Below are 18,858 nucleotides of genomic sequence, written 5' to 3'. Positions count from 1 at the left end.
GCTGGTTGCAAAAGCAGAAAAAAGAACACGGTTGCGCTTGGAAGATAGCTGCACCGTCCGGGGGCTCTGGCATTAAGTGGGCTCGAGGGACGTAAGGGGAAGGAATAGCGGAGAATAAGAGCCAACCCGTGATCGCGACTGAAGTAACCCTGTTCTGGAGCAGGTGAGATGGGAAGTGACTCACCGGGACGCTGGGGGCCCTTCTTCTCCCGGGGATTGCTGTCCTCTTGGCCCAGTCCTGGCAGCTGCTGGGTCTCGGTGTCGGTGCTGGTCAGCCAGGTGGATTCCGTCTCCCGGGTCCAGCTCTCGTAATACCGCGGCTCGATGGCATCGGCCCGGCTCCCTCCACAGCCCATCCTCTCGCATACATCCACCGCCAACCTCCTTCCTGCTCCCGGGAACTCCGATACGAAAAAAAAAAATCAAGGAGAAAATCCAAGCTGCAACTCGTCGTCTCTCTGCAAGAGGCAGCAGCGAGAACAGCCAGGTTGGGCGCTGCGGGGAAGGAAGGACCGTTCCAGCCTCTTACTACGCTTCTGCGGATCCTAAAGAAAGGCTTCTCTCCTCCCATTACAGCCCCCGGTCCCTCCCTCTTAGCCTCCAACTCGGGGACTACTCCAGCCTCAGCTCTGGCTGCGGCTGCCAATCAACCGTCAGGGTGGGGCTATAGGAAACCTGCCCCGTCCCCTTTACCCCCCACCCCCCCAAACTTCTTTTCGAGATAACTCTCCCTTCATGGTAGCAAGAAGGGAGATCTAATGCTGCAAAGTACGCAGGCCCTCGGCCTTGTGTGCTCAGGATAAGTCTTCATTTCCTTTGCAGGTTTGAGGGGGTGGGGTGGGGAAGGGGGTACATGGGACAGTTCAGTTAGGTCTTGCACCTTCCTAAGTCAAATGCCCCTGGGTAGGAGTGCATACCAGGGTAAATAATTGGGACAGAGCTCCATACCCAAGGAAAACACTCTGCCCTATATATGGAAAGTAATTTAAGTGGGCAGGAGAGGCTAACCACTGATATTCAGCAACATTTAACTGGCTAATGCCACTGAATATTGGCTCAAAATGGCCATGGGTAAAGTGGGCAAGTTCAGGGCCGCCGAGAGACTGGGCCATGCCCGGGACAAGGCAACCCCCAGGCCCCCCTCCCCAAGGTCACTGCTGCTCCCCCTCCACCCGTCCCCCCTCCGCCTGCCACCGGGCTGGGCCCCTGCATTGAAATCACAGCACCTCTCACCTCCATGTGAAAGCGCTACAGGCAGCAGCAGATCCTCCCTCCTTCGGGCCTCCTTCCCTCCCTGTGTCCTGCCCTCATCTGACGTAACTTCCGTGAGGGCGGGACACAGAGAGGGAAGGAAGCCCGAAGGGAGGCGATCAGCTGCTGCCTGCAGCGCTTTCACACGAAGGTGAGAGGCGCTGTGATTTCAATGCAGGGGGCCTGGCCTGGTGGCAGACGGTCGATGACGGACAGGGCCGGTCTTAGCAACTGCTGTGCAGACCAGTTCGCTGGGGGGCCCACCCACCCCTCCCCGCTCCAGTATACCCAAAATGACAGAAACCAAATTAGCATACAGATTCTGCATGCAGCACAATACCAGAAAAACAGAACATTGCTATACATTGCAAAATAAGACAGCAGATGTAAATTCTCAAATTGGACATATTCCAAACACTAAAATGAAAATAAAATGATTTTTTTCTACCTTTGTTGTCTTGTGACTGTTTTTCAGATCATGTTGGTCCCAGTCTCTGATTCTGCTGCTCTCTATCTGCTCCCTTAACTCCACTTCCAGGGTTTCCTTTCCATTTATTTCTTTACTTTCCTCCTTTCTTCTTCATTTCTTGCCCTACATCCATAGGTAAAAGCTGGATTGTCCGCGGACTTGACTAGAGGAGGTATAGAGTGGATCCAGCTTTTGACTATTTTCTCCAGCCATGTGCAGTTTTTCTCCTCTTTTCCCTTTCCCTCATCTCCGTCAGGATGCATCTCCTTCCTCTCTCTTCCCTCTCCTCCATCCATGTCCAGCATTTATCCTCTCTCTCCTCCCCTCCATCCATGTTCATCTCATGTCCTCTCTTCCCTTCCCTCCATCCATATCCAGCATTTCAACTCTCCCCTCTCCTCCATCCGTATCCAGAATTTCTCCTCTCCCCTCCATCCATGTGCATCTCCTTCCTGTCTTCCCTCACTTCCATCCATGTCCAGCATTTCTCCTAACACCATCCATCCATGTCCAGCAACTCTCCTCTCTCCACTGCTAACTCCAGACTCCGTTCCTTTTAACGTGCTGCACCATATGCCTGGAATAGACTTCCTGAGCCGGTACGTCAAGCTCCATTTCTGGCTTTCAAATCTAAGCTAAAAGCCCACTTTTTGATGCTGCTTTTAACTCCTAATCTTATTCACTTGTTCAGAACCCATATTTGATCATCCTCACTTTAATATTCCCTTATCTCTTGTTTGTCCTGTTTGTCTGTCCTAATTAGATTGTAAGCTCTGTAGAGCAGGGACTGTCTCTTCATGTTCAAGTGTACAGCGCTGCGTACGTCTAGTAGCGCTATAGAAATGATAAGTAGTAGTAGTAGTAAAGTAGGTGGGGTGGAAGCACAATGGGAGCACTAGGGCATGTCTTACAAGGTCCTGGCTTGCGACACTCCTGGCTGCTCCTGCTGCACAAGCTGGCAGCTATGCGCTTCTGCAGGTATTGTAGAAAAGACTCTGCATCAGCATAGTCGGACCATTTTTTGTCTGAATTTGTTTTATCTCAAAAGTTGTAATGAGAGACCTCTCTCTTTTAAAACCTCTAGGAGATGTATAGATGGAGATAATTTTTAGAATATAGCTGTATCTCAACTACTTTTTGATTTTTCTGATCCTGAGGATTCCTATAGCAATTGGCATAGGGTTCTGCCTGAGACTGCAGACACGTTAGCTCCATTTACAAAAAAAAAAAAATACCATCATCCCATAAAGTAAAATGGTTTACTGAGAATCTTGCAAAACTAAAAAACAGTTGTCAACACCTAGAACATCAATGGTGTGGAACCCATGATGAACAGTTTAAGTTAGAATGGAAAACAATGATGAAAATGTATAAAAGAGCAATCGGTGATGCTAAAAAAAATCATATTTTACCTCTTTAATAGATAGTTCTTCATCTAGACAGTTATTTTCCATATTTAGGGACCTTGTGCCTAAATCTTATATTAATATCGATGTTGAAAAATATCCATCATCAACTCTATTACGACAGAGCAAAACCACATGATCCATTCCGGTTATTGCTTCCTTCTTTTTTTGGTATTAAATATAAAAAGATTTTGGAGACTTCTTTTTTCATTTTTTCCAGCTGCCTTGCGTTTAAAAAGTTGCAGCGGCGGTGAAAAAGCAGGCTCGCATCTCCTTTAAGCCCTTCCCCTTCTCTCTCAGCGTGCACTGTGCCGCCTTCGCAGAAACCGGAAATTGCATCAGTGCACGCTGAAAGAGACGAGGAAGGGCTTAAAGAAGAGGCGAGCCTGTTTTTTCGCTGCCGCTGCTGCAACTTTTTAAATGCAGGGCAGCTGGAAAAAATGAAGCTGAGCATCGCAACGATGTGGTAGGGAGGGAGCATCAGCAAGCGCCGCGGGGCCCCAGGTGGCGCGAGGTCCTGATGACGGAGGGCGGGTGGGACTCCGGCGCCGGGCCCCCCTGGAGGCCCGGGCCTGGGGAAGTTTGTCCCCCCTGTCCCCCCTCTTGGCGGCCCTGGGCAAGTTAGGGGCTGGGAAAGAGCCTGCAGTTGTGCGGGTGCCACTAATATTCTTGCTCCTGACCTGCCCCTAGTGGCTAGCTCTCCAAAATGGCTGCTGTGACCTCTAGTGGCAGCCTTACAGTACTTCAGTTGTGACAGCCATTTTTGAGAGCAAGCTGCCCCCTTCACCCCACCAGTGGCGTAGCCACAGGTGGGCCTGGGTGGGCCGGGCCCCACCCGTTTAGGGCTCAGGCCCACCCAACAGTAGCACACATTTAGCAGTAGCTAGTGGGGATCCCAAGCTCGGCCAGCGGAAGACTTCCCCCTGATGGTAACGAAAACGCTACTCTCCACGATACTGGCACCTGCGCATGCTCTGTTTTCAGTACATGCCTGCTGCAGACTGCCAAGGTGGAAAGAAGCATTTCCCCGCCAGCTGAGGTATTGTTTTTGGTGGTGGTTGGGACAGGGGAGAACGCTTGGTGCCACCCACATCTTGCCTAGGCCCACCCAAAATCTGTTGTCTGGCTATGCCCCTGCCCTCAATTCAACTACTGCAGAATGTAGAAATGTGAGTTCATTAGTGTGCCTTAATAAATTAGGATGCTCTAAGTTAACATACGCTAATCAGCTTAATGCACCTTAATTCATCAGTCTGGGCACATTAAATCAATTTTGAATACACTAAAAATTCACTATTAAAATAAATGTGTGAAACCAACTGAAAAAACACCCCAAAATTGGGAAAAAGTCATGAAAAAAAGCAAAAAGTAGTTTGGGTGTAAGAAGAGTTAGCATCTCAAGTTATTGGGGTACTACTGTACAACAAAAAGGAGAAATGTGGGACATGTTCAGAGAGCTCAAAAAGATATTCACTTATGGCAACAGAAAAAGATATTCAGGGCTTTTAGGGGGCTCATGCCTGTTCTGTCCTCTGACAGCCTTGCACTAGTTTATGAATGTGATCCTAAAATGTGTTTAATGCTTTTGCTGTTATTCTCACTTCTAAGGATTTTCATTGCTGCAGTTCTCACTGCAAAGATACGTGAGCAATGCATTGTGTGTAACGTAGTTCACAGGCAATGCAGCCACACCTGCCTGTCTTTATAAGAACTGTTACCATTGGTTTGTGCTGCTGCCCAGACCTCCTCTCTTTCTCAGCCAAGCTTTGCTCCTTTGTCTACCTGCTATCATTTCCTGGTCATTCTTACTATCTCTGTCCTGAGAGGTCAGCCAGGTATGACCTTTCCCTCCAATCGAGGGCTGTCCTCTAGGACCACCCCTTGCTACCCAATGGCAAGCTCTGTCCCCATTGGTCTATTTACCCCCTCCTCCCTGGGCCTGTGTGAGCCCTTCTTAGCCTCTCCCTTGCCATGGGGCATTCTCCATCTTGCTTCAGACAGCACTTGTTGTGCCAAACTCCCTGGAACAAACTTGGTTTTTTACCTTGAATATATCTTCCTATTGAGATATTGCACTCTCCAGTCACCCAGCTCTGAGCTACTTCTAACTGTTCAACTATTCTCTCACCTCTGCAATAAAGCTGCCTCTCCTCAGATTTCTACCTCCAACCACTGATACAGCTCTCAGAATTACGGAGTCTCTGTGCCCTGGGGCAACACTTCTGAACATCTGACTGTGAGTAAATTATCTGTATTTATTCAATAAAAGAAACGTCAGAAAAGAAAGAGACTTCAGGTGTGTTCTGGTGTGCCAAGGTTATACTTCAAGATATTGAGACTTTACAGTTAACAAGTCTTAAGAGGCTTGACAATGCCAGCATAGACATTCCATTAACATCTCCTGCTCCACCCAGGAAGCAACCTCAAACACTCTATTCATCCACACAGTTACATAGGCTTTATTCACCTCCCAGATCCCTCAGACCCGTGCTGGAAAATTCTGAGGCAGTAATGTAACTTCCATTGTAGTTTGTGGGGGTGATAAAATAGGTGTGGGGTTTAAGAAGAGTCTTGAAGACTTGAATATGTATGCCCTAGAGGAAAGGATGGATAGGAGAGGTATGATGCAGACATCTAAATACTTCAGAATATTAATATACCAACAAATTGTTTTCAGATAGGGGGAAGTGGTAGAACCAGGCAGACATGATTTGAGTTTGCAGGGTGGTAGACTTAGGCGGTAACATCAGAAAATACTTTTCAGGGAGAGGGTGGTGAATGCCTGTAATGCCCTCCCAGGGGAGGCAGTGGAGACAAAAATGGTGACAGAACTTTAAAAAAACATGTGGACCCCTCCGAAGGGACACCACCATGTAGTGGTGGAGGGGCTTCCGTGTTTCAATGACTCAGAGGGCTATGCTGAAGAGCTACCCATATCAGACAGGCCTCTGAGGAGAAACCAGACAAAGAGTATCCCAAACTGGGAGAATGGTGAGATGGTGACCTGGAGTTCGTATGCCCAACGGCCCAGCTGCCCTCTGAGGTTCTGTCTTCTTTATGTAAATTTCCTCTCTGCAATTGCATTTTCCTTAACTGAGAAGAAGGGAACAACCGGTGGTCAGCCGCTGATGGCCAGCATTTTGTCCCCTGAGCAGCAAGTGCGGGACCGCTGCGCATCGAACTGCCCACAGATGAAAGGGTTGGCGAGTCCTTTGTTTAGCGCCAGCGAAGGAGCGTCGACACTCTTGGACCTGGAAAAACAACTCCATCGCTCCTGAATTATTCAACCACCATGTCCAAAGGAGTGTAGGAGTGAGTTAGAGGCATATGCTGAAATGGAGGACGTTTACAGCAGAACCCGAATCGGCGGAACCACTCCTAAACACCTCAAGAGAAATCATCTTGGCTTTCGTGGAGGTTACATTGAATACCATCTGGAAGGTGCTTCGGGACCTAACGGCAGTAGTAAATAACTTTTTTTCAGATATGATCTTATTGGAGAGATGCATGGTCAATTTGACTGAACCCTCTGAGAGTGAAAAAATTGATATGACAGATGAAGTTCTGTACAAGCAAGAAGTGGTTATGATCTTGAAAATGATAATGGACCAGAAACTTTGAATTAATAAGGTGGATGTTTTTGTGGATGATTAATATCGAGATTATTGTTTTTCCCAGAGTTCCAAGTATGATTCCTAAAGTTTTCCTCAAAAATATTTCCTTAATTATTACTTCGAAAGGAGTGAAGCCTGTGAAAACTGGGATTGCTTTAATCAGTGGGATTTGAATTAGAGATTTGCTTATATGTATCGTTAAATAATTTCTGGTTTTTAAAAGAGAGAAAATGTAATCAGATGTATTATTTCTAACTAAAACCTGGATAATAAATATGTTCTCAATGAAATGAATTGACTATACGCCGTATTTGGTCTTGAGGAAGCCAACCAGATGATCAATGTGGAATAATGAATTAGATGAGTAATATCTGGGGATAATCAGGTTAATACCATGTTTTCTTTTTTTCTGTTTACTGTTTAATTGATCTCCTTGTCTTATTTCACTCTCCCTATTTTTCTTCACTTTGTAGTCTAAGAAAGAGAAAGATTGTATATAATCCATATATCTAGTTGGGATTGTTTTCTTCTTATATTGTATTAATGTGCAATCATCTCTGTATTACTGTTTGCAAGTGACCCTTTTAAAATGAAAAATTATAAATAAATGATTAAAAAAACGCGTGGGATAAACACAGAGAATCTCTATATGGAAAGAGGTCAGAATCAAAGCAAAACTTCAATGACCACACTTTAAACAAGGTATAGGGAGGTGTAAGCTGCTTTGTTGGGCAGACTGGATGGACCATCACAGGGCCGTGCCTAGGGTCTCTGGCGCCCCCCCTGCAGACCATCAGTTGGCGCCCCCCTGCAGACTATCAGTTGGCGCCCCCCCCCCCCGGACCTGCCTGGCTCCAAGGCGCGCAAAGAGCTGGGTGGTGCCAAAGAGCCGAGCGCTGCTCCCCCAAGCTGCCATCTGGGACGTGATGGAGGAAATGGCTGGGTGTGGCCTGAGCCTCCTCCGCTCCATCCCCGATTCCCCGGCGCTTTAAATTTACCTCTCTCTGCCTCCGGCTCCGACGTTTGCGCAATGTCAGTGAAAGCGCTGCCTGTCTGACGTCTCTCCACCAGCTTTCCCTTCGCTCGTTCATTCCCTCTGTGTCCCGCCTTCTTCTGACGTCATTTCCTTGAGGGCGGGACACAGAGGGAACGAACGAGCGAAGAGAAGGCTGGTGGAGAGACATCAGACAGGCAGCGCTTTCACTGATGCGGCGCAGATGTCGGAGGCAGAGCGAGGTAAATTTAAAGTGCCGGGGAATCAGGGATGGAGTGGAAAAGTAAGGTTTTTTTTTTTTAAATACAGCTCGACGTCATGATGCCCTTGAAGGCAGGCGCCCCCCTGCAGCGCTTACCGTGGTTACTGTGTTGGCACGGCCCTGAACCATCATTTACTATCCAGCTTATTTTCGAAGGAGATCGTTGGCCGTCTTCCGACACAAATTGGGAGATGGCCGGCGATCTCCTGAACCCAGCCAAATCGGTATAATCGAAAGCCAATTTTGGCCGGTGCCAACTGCTTTCCATCGCAGAGCCGGCCAAACTTCAAGGGGGCGTTTCGGTAGGGTAGCAAAGGCGGGATGGGGCGGGACGGGGCGGGATGGGGCGTGGTTACGAGATGGCTGGCTTCGCCCAATAATGGAAAAAAGAAAGCCGGCCCTGACAAGCATTTCGCCGGCTTCATTTGGTCCATTTATTTTTAGGACCAAGGCTCAAAAAAGTGCCCCAATTGACCAGATGACCACCGGAGGGAATCGGGGATCACCTCCCCTTACTCCCCCAGTGGTCACCAACCCCCTCCCACCCAAAAAAAACCCAACATTTTTTGCCAGCCTCTATGCCAGCCTGAAATGTCATACCCAGCTCCCTGACAGCAGTATGCAGGTCCCTGGAGCAGTATTTAGTGGGTGCAGTGCACTTCAGGCAGGTGGACCCAGGCCCATCCCCCCTACCTGTTACACTTGTGGTGGTAAATGTTGAGCCCTCCAAAACCCTCCCAAAATCCACTGTACCCACATGTAGGTGCCCCCCTTCATCCCTTAGGGCTATAGAGGTGGTGTAGAGTTGTGGGGAGTGGGTTTTGGGGGGCTCAATACACAAGGTAAGGGAGCTATGCACCTGGGAGTAATTTTTGAAGTCCACTGCAGTGCCCCCTAGGGTGCCCGGTTGGTGTCCTGGCATGTCAGGGGGGGGGGCCAGTGCACTACAAATGCTGGCTCCTCCCACGACCAAAGGGCTTGCATTTGGCCGGGTTTGAGATGGCCAGTGCTTTTTTTTGTGCCGGTACGCAACGGTACGGCATACCGGCACCTTTATTTTTCCCCCCAGTCCCCCCCCCCCCCCCGCGACACTCCGGGTGAGTCCTGCACCTACTTTTTTTTTTTTAAGACACAGAACGCGCGAATGATACAGCCGGCAGCGATTGAAAGAGGCTGTCTGGCGTCTGTGTCGGAGCTTCCCTCACCCTCTGCGAGTCCCGCCTTCGTTGTTACAACTTCCTTTTTCCACATAGGCGGGACTCGCAGAGGGTGAGGGAAGCTCCGATGCAGACGCCAGCCAGCTGCATCATTCGCGTGTTGAGTCTTTAAAAAAAAAAAGTAAGGTCAAGATTCGCCGGGGGGGGGGAGGGGGCAAAAAAAAGGTCCAAGAATTGCTGGACATGGGAGAGGAGAGGACAGGGAATGGAGAATTGGTGGTGGACATTGCTGGGAGGGGAGGGCAGGGAATGGAGAATTGGTGGTGGACATTGCTGGGAGGGGAGGGAACGGAGAATTGCTGGACATGGCTAGCAGGGGAGGGGAGGGCAGGGAATGGAGAATTGCTGGACATGGCTAGGAGGGGAGGGAACAGAGAATTGCTGGACATTGCTGGGAGGGGAGGGCAGGGAACGGAGAATTGGTGGTGGACATTGCTGGGAGGGGAGGGCAGGGAACGGAGAATTGGTGGTGGACATTGCTGGGAGGGCAGGGAACAGAGAATTGCTGGACATGGCTAGGAGGGGAGGGCAGGGAACGGAGAATTGCTGGACATGGCTGGGAGGGGAGGGAACAGAGAATTGCTGGACACTGCTGGAAGGGGAGGGGAGGGAACGGAGAATTGGTGGTAGACATTGCTGGGAGGGGAGGGCAGGGAACGGAGAATTGCTGGACATGGCTGGGAGGGGAGGGGAGGGAACGGAGAATTGGTGGTGGACATTGCTGGGAGGGGAGGGAACGGAGAATTGCTGGACATGGCTAGCAGGGGAGGGGAGGGCAGGGAATGGAGAATTGCTGGACATGGCTAGGAGGGGAGGGAACAGAGAATTGCTGGACATTGCTGGGAGGGGAGGGCAGGGAACGGAGAATTGGTGGTGGACATTGCTGGGAGGGGAGGGCAGGGAATGGAGAATTGGTGGTGGACATTGCTGGGAGGGGAGGGAACGGAGAATTGCTGGACATGGCTAGCAGGGGAGGGGAGGGCAGGGAATGGAGAATTGCTGGACATGGCTAGGAGGGGAGGGAACAGAGAATTGCTGGACATTGCTGGGAGGGGAGGGCAGGGAACGGAGAATTGGTGGTGGACATTGCTGGGAGGGGAGGGCAGGGAACGGAGAATTGGTGGTGGACATTGCTGGGAGGGCAGGGAACAGAGAATTGCTGGACATGGCTAGGAGGGGAGGGCAGGGAACGGAGAATTGCTGGACATGGCTGGGAGGGGAGGGAACAGAGAATTGCTGGACACTGCTGGAAGGGGAGGGGAGGGAACGGAGAATTGGTGGTAGACATTGCTGGGAGGGGAGGGGAGGGAACGGAGAATTGGTGGTGGACATTGCTGGGAGGGGAGGGCAGGGAACGGAGAATTGCTGGACATGGCTGGGAGGGGAGGGGAGGGAACGGAGAATTGGTGGTGGACATTGCTGGGAGGGGAGGGGAGGGGAGGGCAGGGAACGGAGAATTGCTGGACATGGCTGGGAGGGGATGGAACAAAGAATTGCTGGACATTGCTGGGAGGGAAGGGCAGGGAAGAGAGAATCGTTGGACATGGATGGCAGGGGGCAGAGAAGAATCACTGGACATGGATGGCAGGTGAGGACGGGACAGAGGAGAATCGCTGGATATGGGGAGGGGAGAGAGGAGACATGCTGGACATGGATGGAGGGGAGGTAAGATAGGAAGGAGATGCACATGGATGAGATGGCAGGGGAGGAAGGAGAAATGCTGGAAATGGATGGAGAGGAGAGCAGGAGATAGAGGAGAATTGCTGGACATGGATGGATGGAGGGGTTGGCGGGGAGAGAGGCGAAATGCTGTACATGGAAGAATAAAGGAGGAAAGTAAAGAAATAAATGGAAAGGAAGCCCTGGAAACGGAGTTAAGAGAACAGATAGAGAGCAGCAGAATCAGACACTTGGACCAGTATGGATAGAAAACAGTCACCAGACAACAAAGGTAGAAAAAATCATTTTATTTTCATTTTAGTGTTTGGAATTTGTCCAATTTGAGAATTTACATCTGCTGTCTTATTTTGCACTGGGTATACTGGAGATGTAACATCTTACAGAAATGATTTATAATGAAAAAAAATCACAAGTTATTGTTTTTCTACTATACCAGTATATTTTCAATGATGTCTGTTTATATGCGCCATGGCTGGTATAAGGGGTGTGGCTAATGTGGGTGTGGCTAACATAGGGGTGGAGCCATATGTGGTGACTTCGCCCATAATGAGTACCGCACCTTTTTTTCTACAAAAAAAGCACTGGAGATGGCCAGGCCCGGTTTCCATTAAGGCCGAAAACCAAACCTGGCCATCTCTAAATCCGGCGATCCCTAAACCCGGCGACCTCAACATTTGACCTAAATGTTGAGATTTGGCCGGCGCCAACCGTATTATCAAAAGAAAAGATGGCCAGCCATCTTTTTCGATAATACGACTGGCGCCGCCCCTTTACGGCGCCAGCCATATAGATGGCCAGTACCATTCGATTATGCCCCTCCATGTTACTTTCTTCCTCTTGTAAGGAATGGAGAAAATGATCTAGAATGGTCAACACTGTTTTGTTCCATTAACTGCCGTTAGATGGAAGTAAGGAAAAATCTTCATAGCTGTAAAAACAATAATTTCTCTTCTTCTGTACTAACTGGCTCCCATTTTCATAGATGGATTGATCCAGTGCTGGTTTTGCCTTTTTGCATGCATAGACTTGTAGTTCTAATTTCCCTTTTCATTTCTCTAAGGAAAATGGAAGTACAAGACCATGTTCCCAGATTCAGATTTTTAATGATTTGGTAGCAATGACAAGCTCTACAACATTTGAACCTTTTGCACAGAACCACATGAAACCAGCACAGTAGTTGTGATCACCTCCATAAATCTCTTCTCCACACAGCCAACCTCTGTGTCCCATACAGAAGATACTGGAACCCCTCCCTGGCTTGGAAGCAGCAGGAAGTATTTAGCTCATGCCTTTCCTTGTCTTGAAAATTACATTCAGATCCCTTAGGTATTTTCTTGTCCCCTTAGGGCTTGCAATCTAAGTTTGTACCTGAGACAATGCTGAGACAATGAAGCATTAAGTAACTTGCCTGAGACTACAAGGAGTGCCAGTGGGATTCAAACTCTTGTCTCTCTGATTCAGAGCCAGTTGCTACAACTGTTACGCTAATCCTTCACAGGGAGCAGCCTAGTAATCAAAACATAGGGACTGCATTAATGGCATGTGCTTGCTTCCCTCTCCTGTCTTTCATCTTAGGAGTACACTTGTGAGTCCACATAGTTGGTTTAGCCCCTAAGCTCACAACATGTTGCACATGCCAATGCCTGTGGGCCAGAAATTAGCCCCCTCCACCCTTCCTACAGTTCAAGAGAGGTGAAGTCTGTCATAGAGAAGGAGGAGGGGGAGGAGATAGGCAAATGACTGGAGTGAAAGAAAAGAAGATTCACAAGGGGGAACCATAGAGGGATACAGGAGCTCTGGGCACCTTGGGGGCATAAAGAAGGTTCACAGGATAGGATGAGAGATTGAGGAAGGGCTGGAGACAGGAATGCTGGATTCATGGATACAGATATTTTTCAATTTAATTATGAGAGACTTGGCATGTAAAGTAAAAAACTTTGATCGGACTGGTTCTAATTTATCCCATATACAGTGACAGGCTTGAATTAAGGGCTAATATAGATATTGTCGTTCTTAAAGTGGACAAACATGGAGAAGTTACAGCACAAACTAATGAGAATTATCTAGCAGAAGCTATGAAACAGTTGTTGGATGAGAATGTTTATTGCCCATTACAATTGGATCCTACAAAAAAGCTTCAGGTTGAGATTCAGACTATTGTGAGTCAAGCATTTCTTCAGAACATGTTAACTTCTCATGAAATGGCCTTTTTTGTGTAAACAGTACCCTAACCTGCTTATTTTCGAAGGAGATCGCCGGCCATCTTCCGACACAAATCGGAAGATAGTCGGCCATCTCCTGAATCCAGCCAAATCGGTATAATCGAAAGCCGATTTTGGGCGGCTCCAACTGCTTTCTGTTGCAGAGCCAGCCAAAGTTAAAGGGGGCGTTTCCGCAGGGTATGGAAGGCGGGACAGGGGCGTGTTTATGAGATGGCCAGCTTCAGACGATAATGAAAAAAAGAAGGCCGGCTGTGATGAGCACTTTGCTAACTCAGACTTCAAAACAGAGACAGACATCCCAGTACATTTCAACAGAACTTTTAAGAGCATTGGCATGGTTAGTAATTGAAGAGAACTATTTCTGTTTCCAAGGGACATTTTATAAACAACAATAAGGGGTAGCTATGGGGGCAGCACTAGCACCGTCTGTTGCACATGTCAACTTGAAGAACAGCATATATATAATTCGGAATGGTATCAATATATCAGAAAATGGAAGAGATTTTTGGATGATATTTTCTTTTTATAGCATGGTTCTGAAGATCAGTTGAACCAGTTTTTGCTGTGGTTAAATTCAAAATTCTCAGCGTTACAATTCACTATGACAACAAGTGAGACTTCCATAGAATTGTTGGACATGCAAATGTATCGTTTGGATACTAAAATTGAAACTTCAGCGTATAGGAAAACTATTGCAAAAAAATCCATTGGTACATTACACTAGTTTTCATCTGTATCGCCTTAAATCAAGCTTACCTGTCAGTCAATATTTATGTGTTCGAAGATTGTGTTCTAACATGATCTCTTTTGAAGAGGAGGCATGGCGCATAGGTGCACGATTTCATGAATGGGAGTACCTTAAATCAGTTGTTAAAATGGCACATTTGAAAGCCAAGTTTGCAAATAGAGAGTTGCTATTGCAATATAGGGAGGACACCACTGACAGTAAGTTAGTAGCTGTATTGCCACATTCAGGACATAGTAATGATTTTCCAATATTGGGAAGTCTTAACAGTTCATGATTGTTTTCAAACATGTCCTACTATAGCCTATACAAGAGGGCAAACAGTGGGTGAAATTCTTTCATATAAGCGCCTTGATTACACTTGTACACATGATCAATTAGGTCATTTTAAGCGTAAAACTTGTCAGTGGTGTGAGTTAACTATAGAAGGTAGTCATTGGGAAATCCTGGGTTACGATCGAGTTATTTATTCTAGACAACACACTAATTGTGACACTTCCCATGTGATATATGCTATAGTATGTCCTTGCAATTTGATATATATAGGATGATCAGTTCATCCTATTAAAAATAGACTTACTGAACATAAATCATGCATAAATAAACAAATTACAACAGTGCCTTTAGTCTTCCATTGGTTGAGTAAAAAACATTCTTTATCAGATATTAGATGGTAAGTAATTGATCGGATTCAGTTAGGTGTGGAGAGTGGGGATTATATGAAATTGTGGTAGTAGCCAGTGCTGCCATTTTGTAAATTGTAAGGATATTGGCTGGCATGTGGCGAAAAGGTAAGACATATTGTGGTCTCAGTGTATGATATTTGTTATAAGAACATTAGTTATATATTCTTATTTTTATTGCTCCTAGGTCAGTACCCTGATGCAGCTGGGATTTAATACCCTGCAAAACATGATCCGTGTAGGCAGCGGATCTGGAGACCTATTATAAAAGCTAAGAAACAGGAGGGGTGTCGGTGCCAGCATGTCAGCAGAGGCAAGAGGCAAACTGAAAGCTGACTCTTGTTCCGTGCCTGCACACCGCTCTGGACAGTAAGCAAGCTGAGCCACTCCCTCTTTGCCTGGCTCAAGCTTAACCTATAGGCCGGTGACATCACAGGCTTGGGCGTTTGGTACTCTTTAGTTAGTGCCGATGCCCTGTGCCAGAGACTCATATGGTCCATAGGTTAAGCCAGCCCTGCTATCTTAAAATGAAAGTTACCTAAGAGGTATTCATGTAGGGTTTTATTAAAGGGGGCTAACATCTTAGTAGAATGCCATGGAAACATGAAAGGTAATTCTAATTGTCTTTGCATTGAAGAACACTTTGGGCCCAATTAAGTAAATGTTGCTCAAATATTGGTGCTGGAAAAATCAGTGCTAAGTGCTATTCAGTAAAGGGTACTCTGGGCTGAGCGCCTTTTATGGACTAGCATGTATTGTCAATTCTCACACCCCACTCTAGATGCAGCACATATGCCAGCTGAAACCTGGTATAAATGCTAGTGCCCAACTCAAGGCAGTTAAGCGCATGAACAGCATTATTCTATAACACTGAGCCCAGATTTTTTTGGATGCCCATGACCTGTCCATACCCTTCCCATGCCCACACCCCCTTTTGAATTTCACGTTATGAGATTTAGGCGCCTGGTGTTATAGAATGGCGTGCAGGCAGATGTGCACACAAATCCTCATTTTTGTCAATTGATGTCAATAATTGATTGCCAATGTATATTGATAGTTAATGGCTCACTAACTAGTTAGTTTTCAAGGACATCTTGGATCTGCACCCAAATCTGGGAGACCTTTATAGAATCCAGGGGATTGACATTATCCACCCTTTCATAAAATGCAAACCAATGAAGTTGATAGATGAGAAGAAGATGGCACTATTAGAGGAAAACTTAAACACACCAGGGAGCTGACTATAATAAGGGGAAAAATCTGGATGAGAGTTTAGAATTAGCAGCACAGATGGAAGGAGATCAATAAAAAAAAAAATAGAAGTATGTCAAAAGATCATGTGTGTAGGAGTCTTACACTGAAAAGATGAGCACCATTTAAGGCAGATTGGAAGGTATGGTTAAAATAATAAAAGAAAAATATACAGATCACGCATTAGAATAAGACATTTCCCTTGGGTAACTATACAACGCTGTTGGGATTATGAATATATCAAAGTCAGTGAACAATGATGGAAAGGAAGACAGGAAAGAATGCATAACACTATTGCAATGACAAGACTTTAAAACTGTCACAAAATTATCCAGTGGGAAATATCTGTAGCTTTTTTTTTCCAGTAGAAAGAATAAACTTCTTATTGACATATCCCATTAAATATCATAAGAGGTGTTCCACTGGAATTTATAGTTATGAGTGTAACTAATGTAAGAGTAATGTGTCACACTACTAGGTTGGTGAGCTCTTAGATCGCAGTTGGGGAATACTGAAGCCCAAGCTAGAGGCTTAGTGGCCCTGACAGATGGCAGGTGAAACATACCTGAGTACTGGGCTAAATAGTGTCAGAGAGTAACCCAGGGAGGCAAGTTCGTTGGAAGTTGAACCTGTGGGTGGCTCTGAAAAGAGCCCTTGGGGGCAGGTCTGGCAGACCGGGACCTGGAGGTGACTCTGAAAAGAGCTCTTGGGGGCATACCTGGCAGACCAGGACCTGGAGGTGGAACTGGAGAAGGACTGTGAGGCAGGGCTGGAGACTGGAATACTGGAGATAAGGCAAGGTGGCAAGGCAAGGCTGGAGACAAGATAAGGTTGATGACCCATTTTGAAGGCAAAATGGCTGAGTCCCAGGGGTCCTTAAAAAGCCCTTGCCCCCATGATGTCATCTCTGGGCGCCCAGGAAGAATCCTGCCTTTGGCCCTTTAAACAGGGCCCTTCAGAGCGAGGAAGTCGGCATCAGCTGGTACAGGAGACACTGCATCGAAGTGGGTCACCCACCTGGCAGCGTGCCGCAAGCCCTGGGAAGACCGCAGAGCCCAACCACTGGAGAAGAGAAGTAAGTTGGGACATGTGGCACGGTGATGGCCGTGACAGTACTCTCTCCTCAAAGACCCCTTCCCCCAGTTCGTGGTTTGGGTTTATGTGGAAACAGGTGATGGAACCTTCTGGATTGTGGAGAATCGATCTACTGTGGCCCATATGGTGGTGAACCCATCAGCCTCAGGGAGGTCCATGATAAAATCCATGGCTATGTGAGACCATGGTGCCTTCGGTATTGTTTATCACTTATCATTTATTTGTTTACTATACTGTCACTTATTGCATAGCAAGCCAGAACGGTTTACACATCAAAAAATGTACAATAACATGCAATGTAGTTTAAACTAGGAAATCCATTATATGATAGGACACCACAAACAGAACTTCCATACTGAAGATAATAACAAAGACAATCATTACATCAGTCATACACAATTATCTAAAGTTTTATTTCTCCTTGTATAGTGTAATGTGGAGTCCCCACTGGCAGGAGTGGGATGACTTATGATGGGCACAGATGGGGCATGAAATCACATAGTCGCGTACATGCTTCCTCAGCTGTGGCCACCAGTAGACATGAGAAATGAGCTCCAACGTTCCCTGAACTCTGGGGTGGCCCGCATTCTTGGACTCATGTCAGCACCTCAAAGTCAAAGTTGTTTGGGCACCACAATCTTGCCTGAAGGGACCGGTATGGAGACATCTGCCTGGATCTTGGAGGTCCAGAATGGTCTGAAGGTCAGGGTTCTTGTCGGCAGCCTCCAGGGCTCGAGAGAGGACGTCAGGCCGCACATTCTTCTTAGCCGGGTGGAAAACCACCCAAAAGTCAAACCGGGAAAAGAACAAGGACCATCGGGGGCTTGGCAAGAGTTGAGTCCCCAGGCCTCCTGTAGATACAGAAGGTTTTATGATCTGTAGTCATAGTGAATGGATGTTTAGCACCCTCAAAAAGGTGACACCACTCCTCCAATGCCATCTTTATGGCCAATAATTCCCAGTCTCCGATAGTATAATTTTTCTCAGCAGGCAAGAATTTTTTAGAGACGAAGGCACAAGGTAATAACTTGCCTCTAGTGTCCAACTGAGAAAGAAAGGATAGTGCCATAGTGCCAGCCCCTATAGCAGTGGCGTAGCCAAGGGTGGGCCCAAGCCCACCCACTTTGGGCTCGGGCCCCCCCCCAGTAGAAACACACCTATGATGTGACTGGCAGGGATCCTCAAGCCCCACCAGCAGAAAACTCCCAACAACGGTCCCTCCTGCATACCTTGTAAATAGCAGATCGTAGCCTGCAGCAAGTAGCAACTGATACATACAGTTTGCACCGGCCTCACAGCCTTCCCTCTGATGTATTCCCGCCTATGCAGAAACAGGAAGTTGCATTAAAGGGAAGGCAGTGGGGCCAACATGAGCAATGTGTATTAGTTGCTGCTCGCTGCCGGTGAAAATCTGCTAATTAAAAGGTATATGGGGGAGGGGATGTTTGAGAGACTATCAGGCATATTTTCAAAGCACTTTGGGAGGCTAAGTTCCATAGGTTTCTATGGAACTTTGGGAGGCTAAGTGCTTTGAAAATACGCCTGTATATGGCATGCAGGCGAGAGAGGGAGAGATCAAATCACTTGTGGGACAGGGCAGAGTTCTTCTGTCCACCCATCTTGGGCCCAGGCCCACCCAAAATTGGGTGTGTGGCTACGCCTCTGCCCTATAGAAGATGCATCAACTTCTATGAAGAAGGGCATCTCTGGATCAGAATGACAGGGCTGTCTTGAATGCTTGTTTGAGGAGATCGAAGGCGTATTGTCTCCTCTGGCTAGTCCTGGGTGTTACTTTCCTTCTGGGTCAATGTGGTCAAAGGTGTGGCTATAGAAGAATAGTCCTGAATAAATTGACGATAGTAGTTCACGAAACCCAGGAACTACTGTAAGGCTCATTGCCCCTGGGGTAAGGCCAGTCATGTATAACAGAGAGCTTTGTGAGATCCATCTTCAGACCTCGGTCAGATAT

At 47.3% G+C, this 18,858-nt stretch overlaps 1 protein-coding gene across 1 annotated transcript in view; it reads right to left on the bottom strand.

The window, feature by feature from the left end:
• Nucleotides 1-356, bottom strand: part of BAALC (BAALC binder of MAP3K1 and KLF4) — a 52,011-nt gene extending 51,655 nt beyond the window's left edge. Inside the window, exon 1 of the mRNA XM_030190197.1 lies at nucleotides 185-356. Coding sequence (XP_030046057.1) covers nucleotides 185-356 — 172 coding nt within the window. The remainder of the gene's footprint in view (nucleotides 1-184) is intronic.
• Between the last annotated feature and the right edge of the window lie 18,502 nt (nucleotides 357-18,858).

Source organism: Microcaecilia unicolor, chromosome 1 (genome assembly GCF_901765095.1).
Source record: "Microcaecilia unicolor chromosome 1, aMicUni1.1, whole genome shotgun sequence".
Lineage (NCBI taxonomy): Eukaryota > Metazoa > Chordata > Amphibia > Gymnophiona > Siphonopidae > Microcaecilia > Microcaecilia unicolor.
The sequence above is the reverse complement of the archived record's forward strand: the minus strand, read 5'-3'. Positions and strand labels throughout refer to the sequence as shown.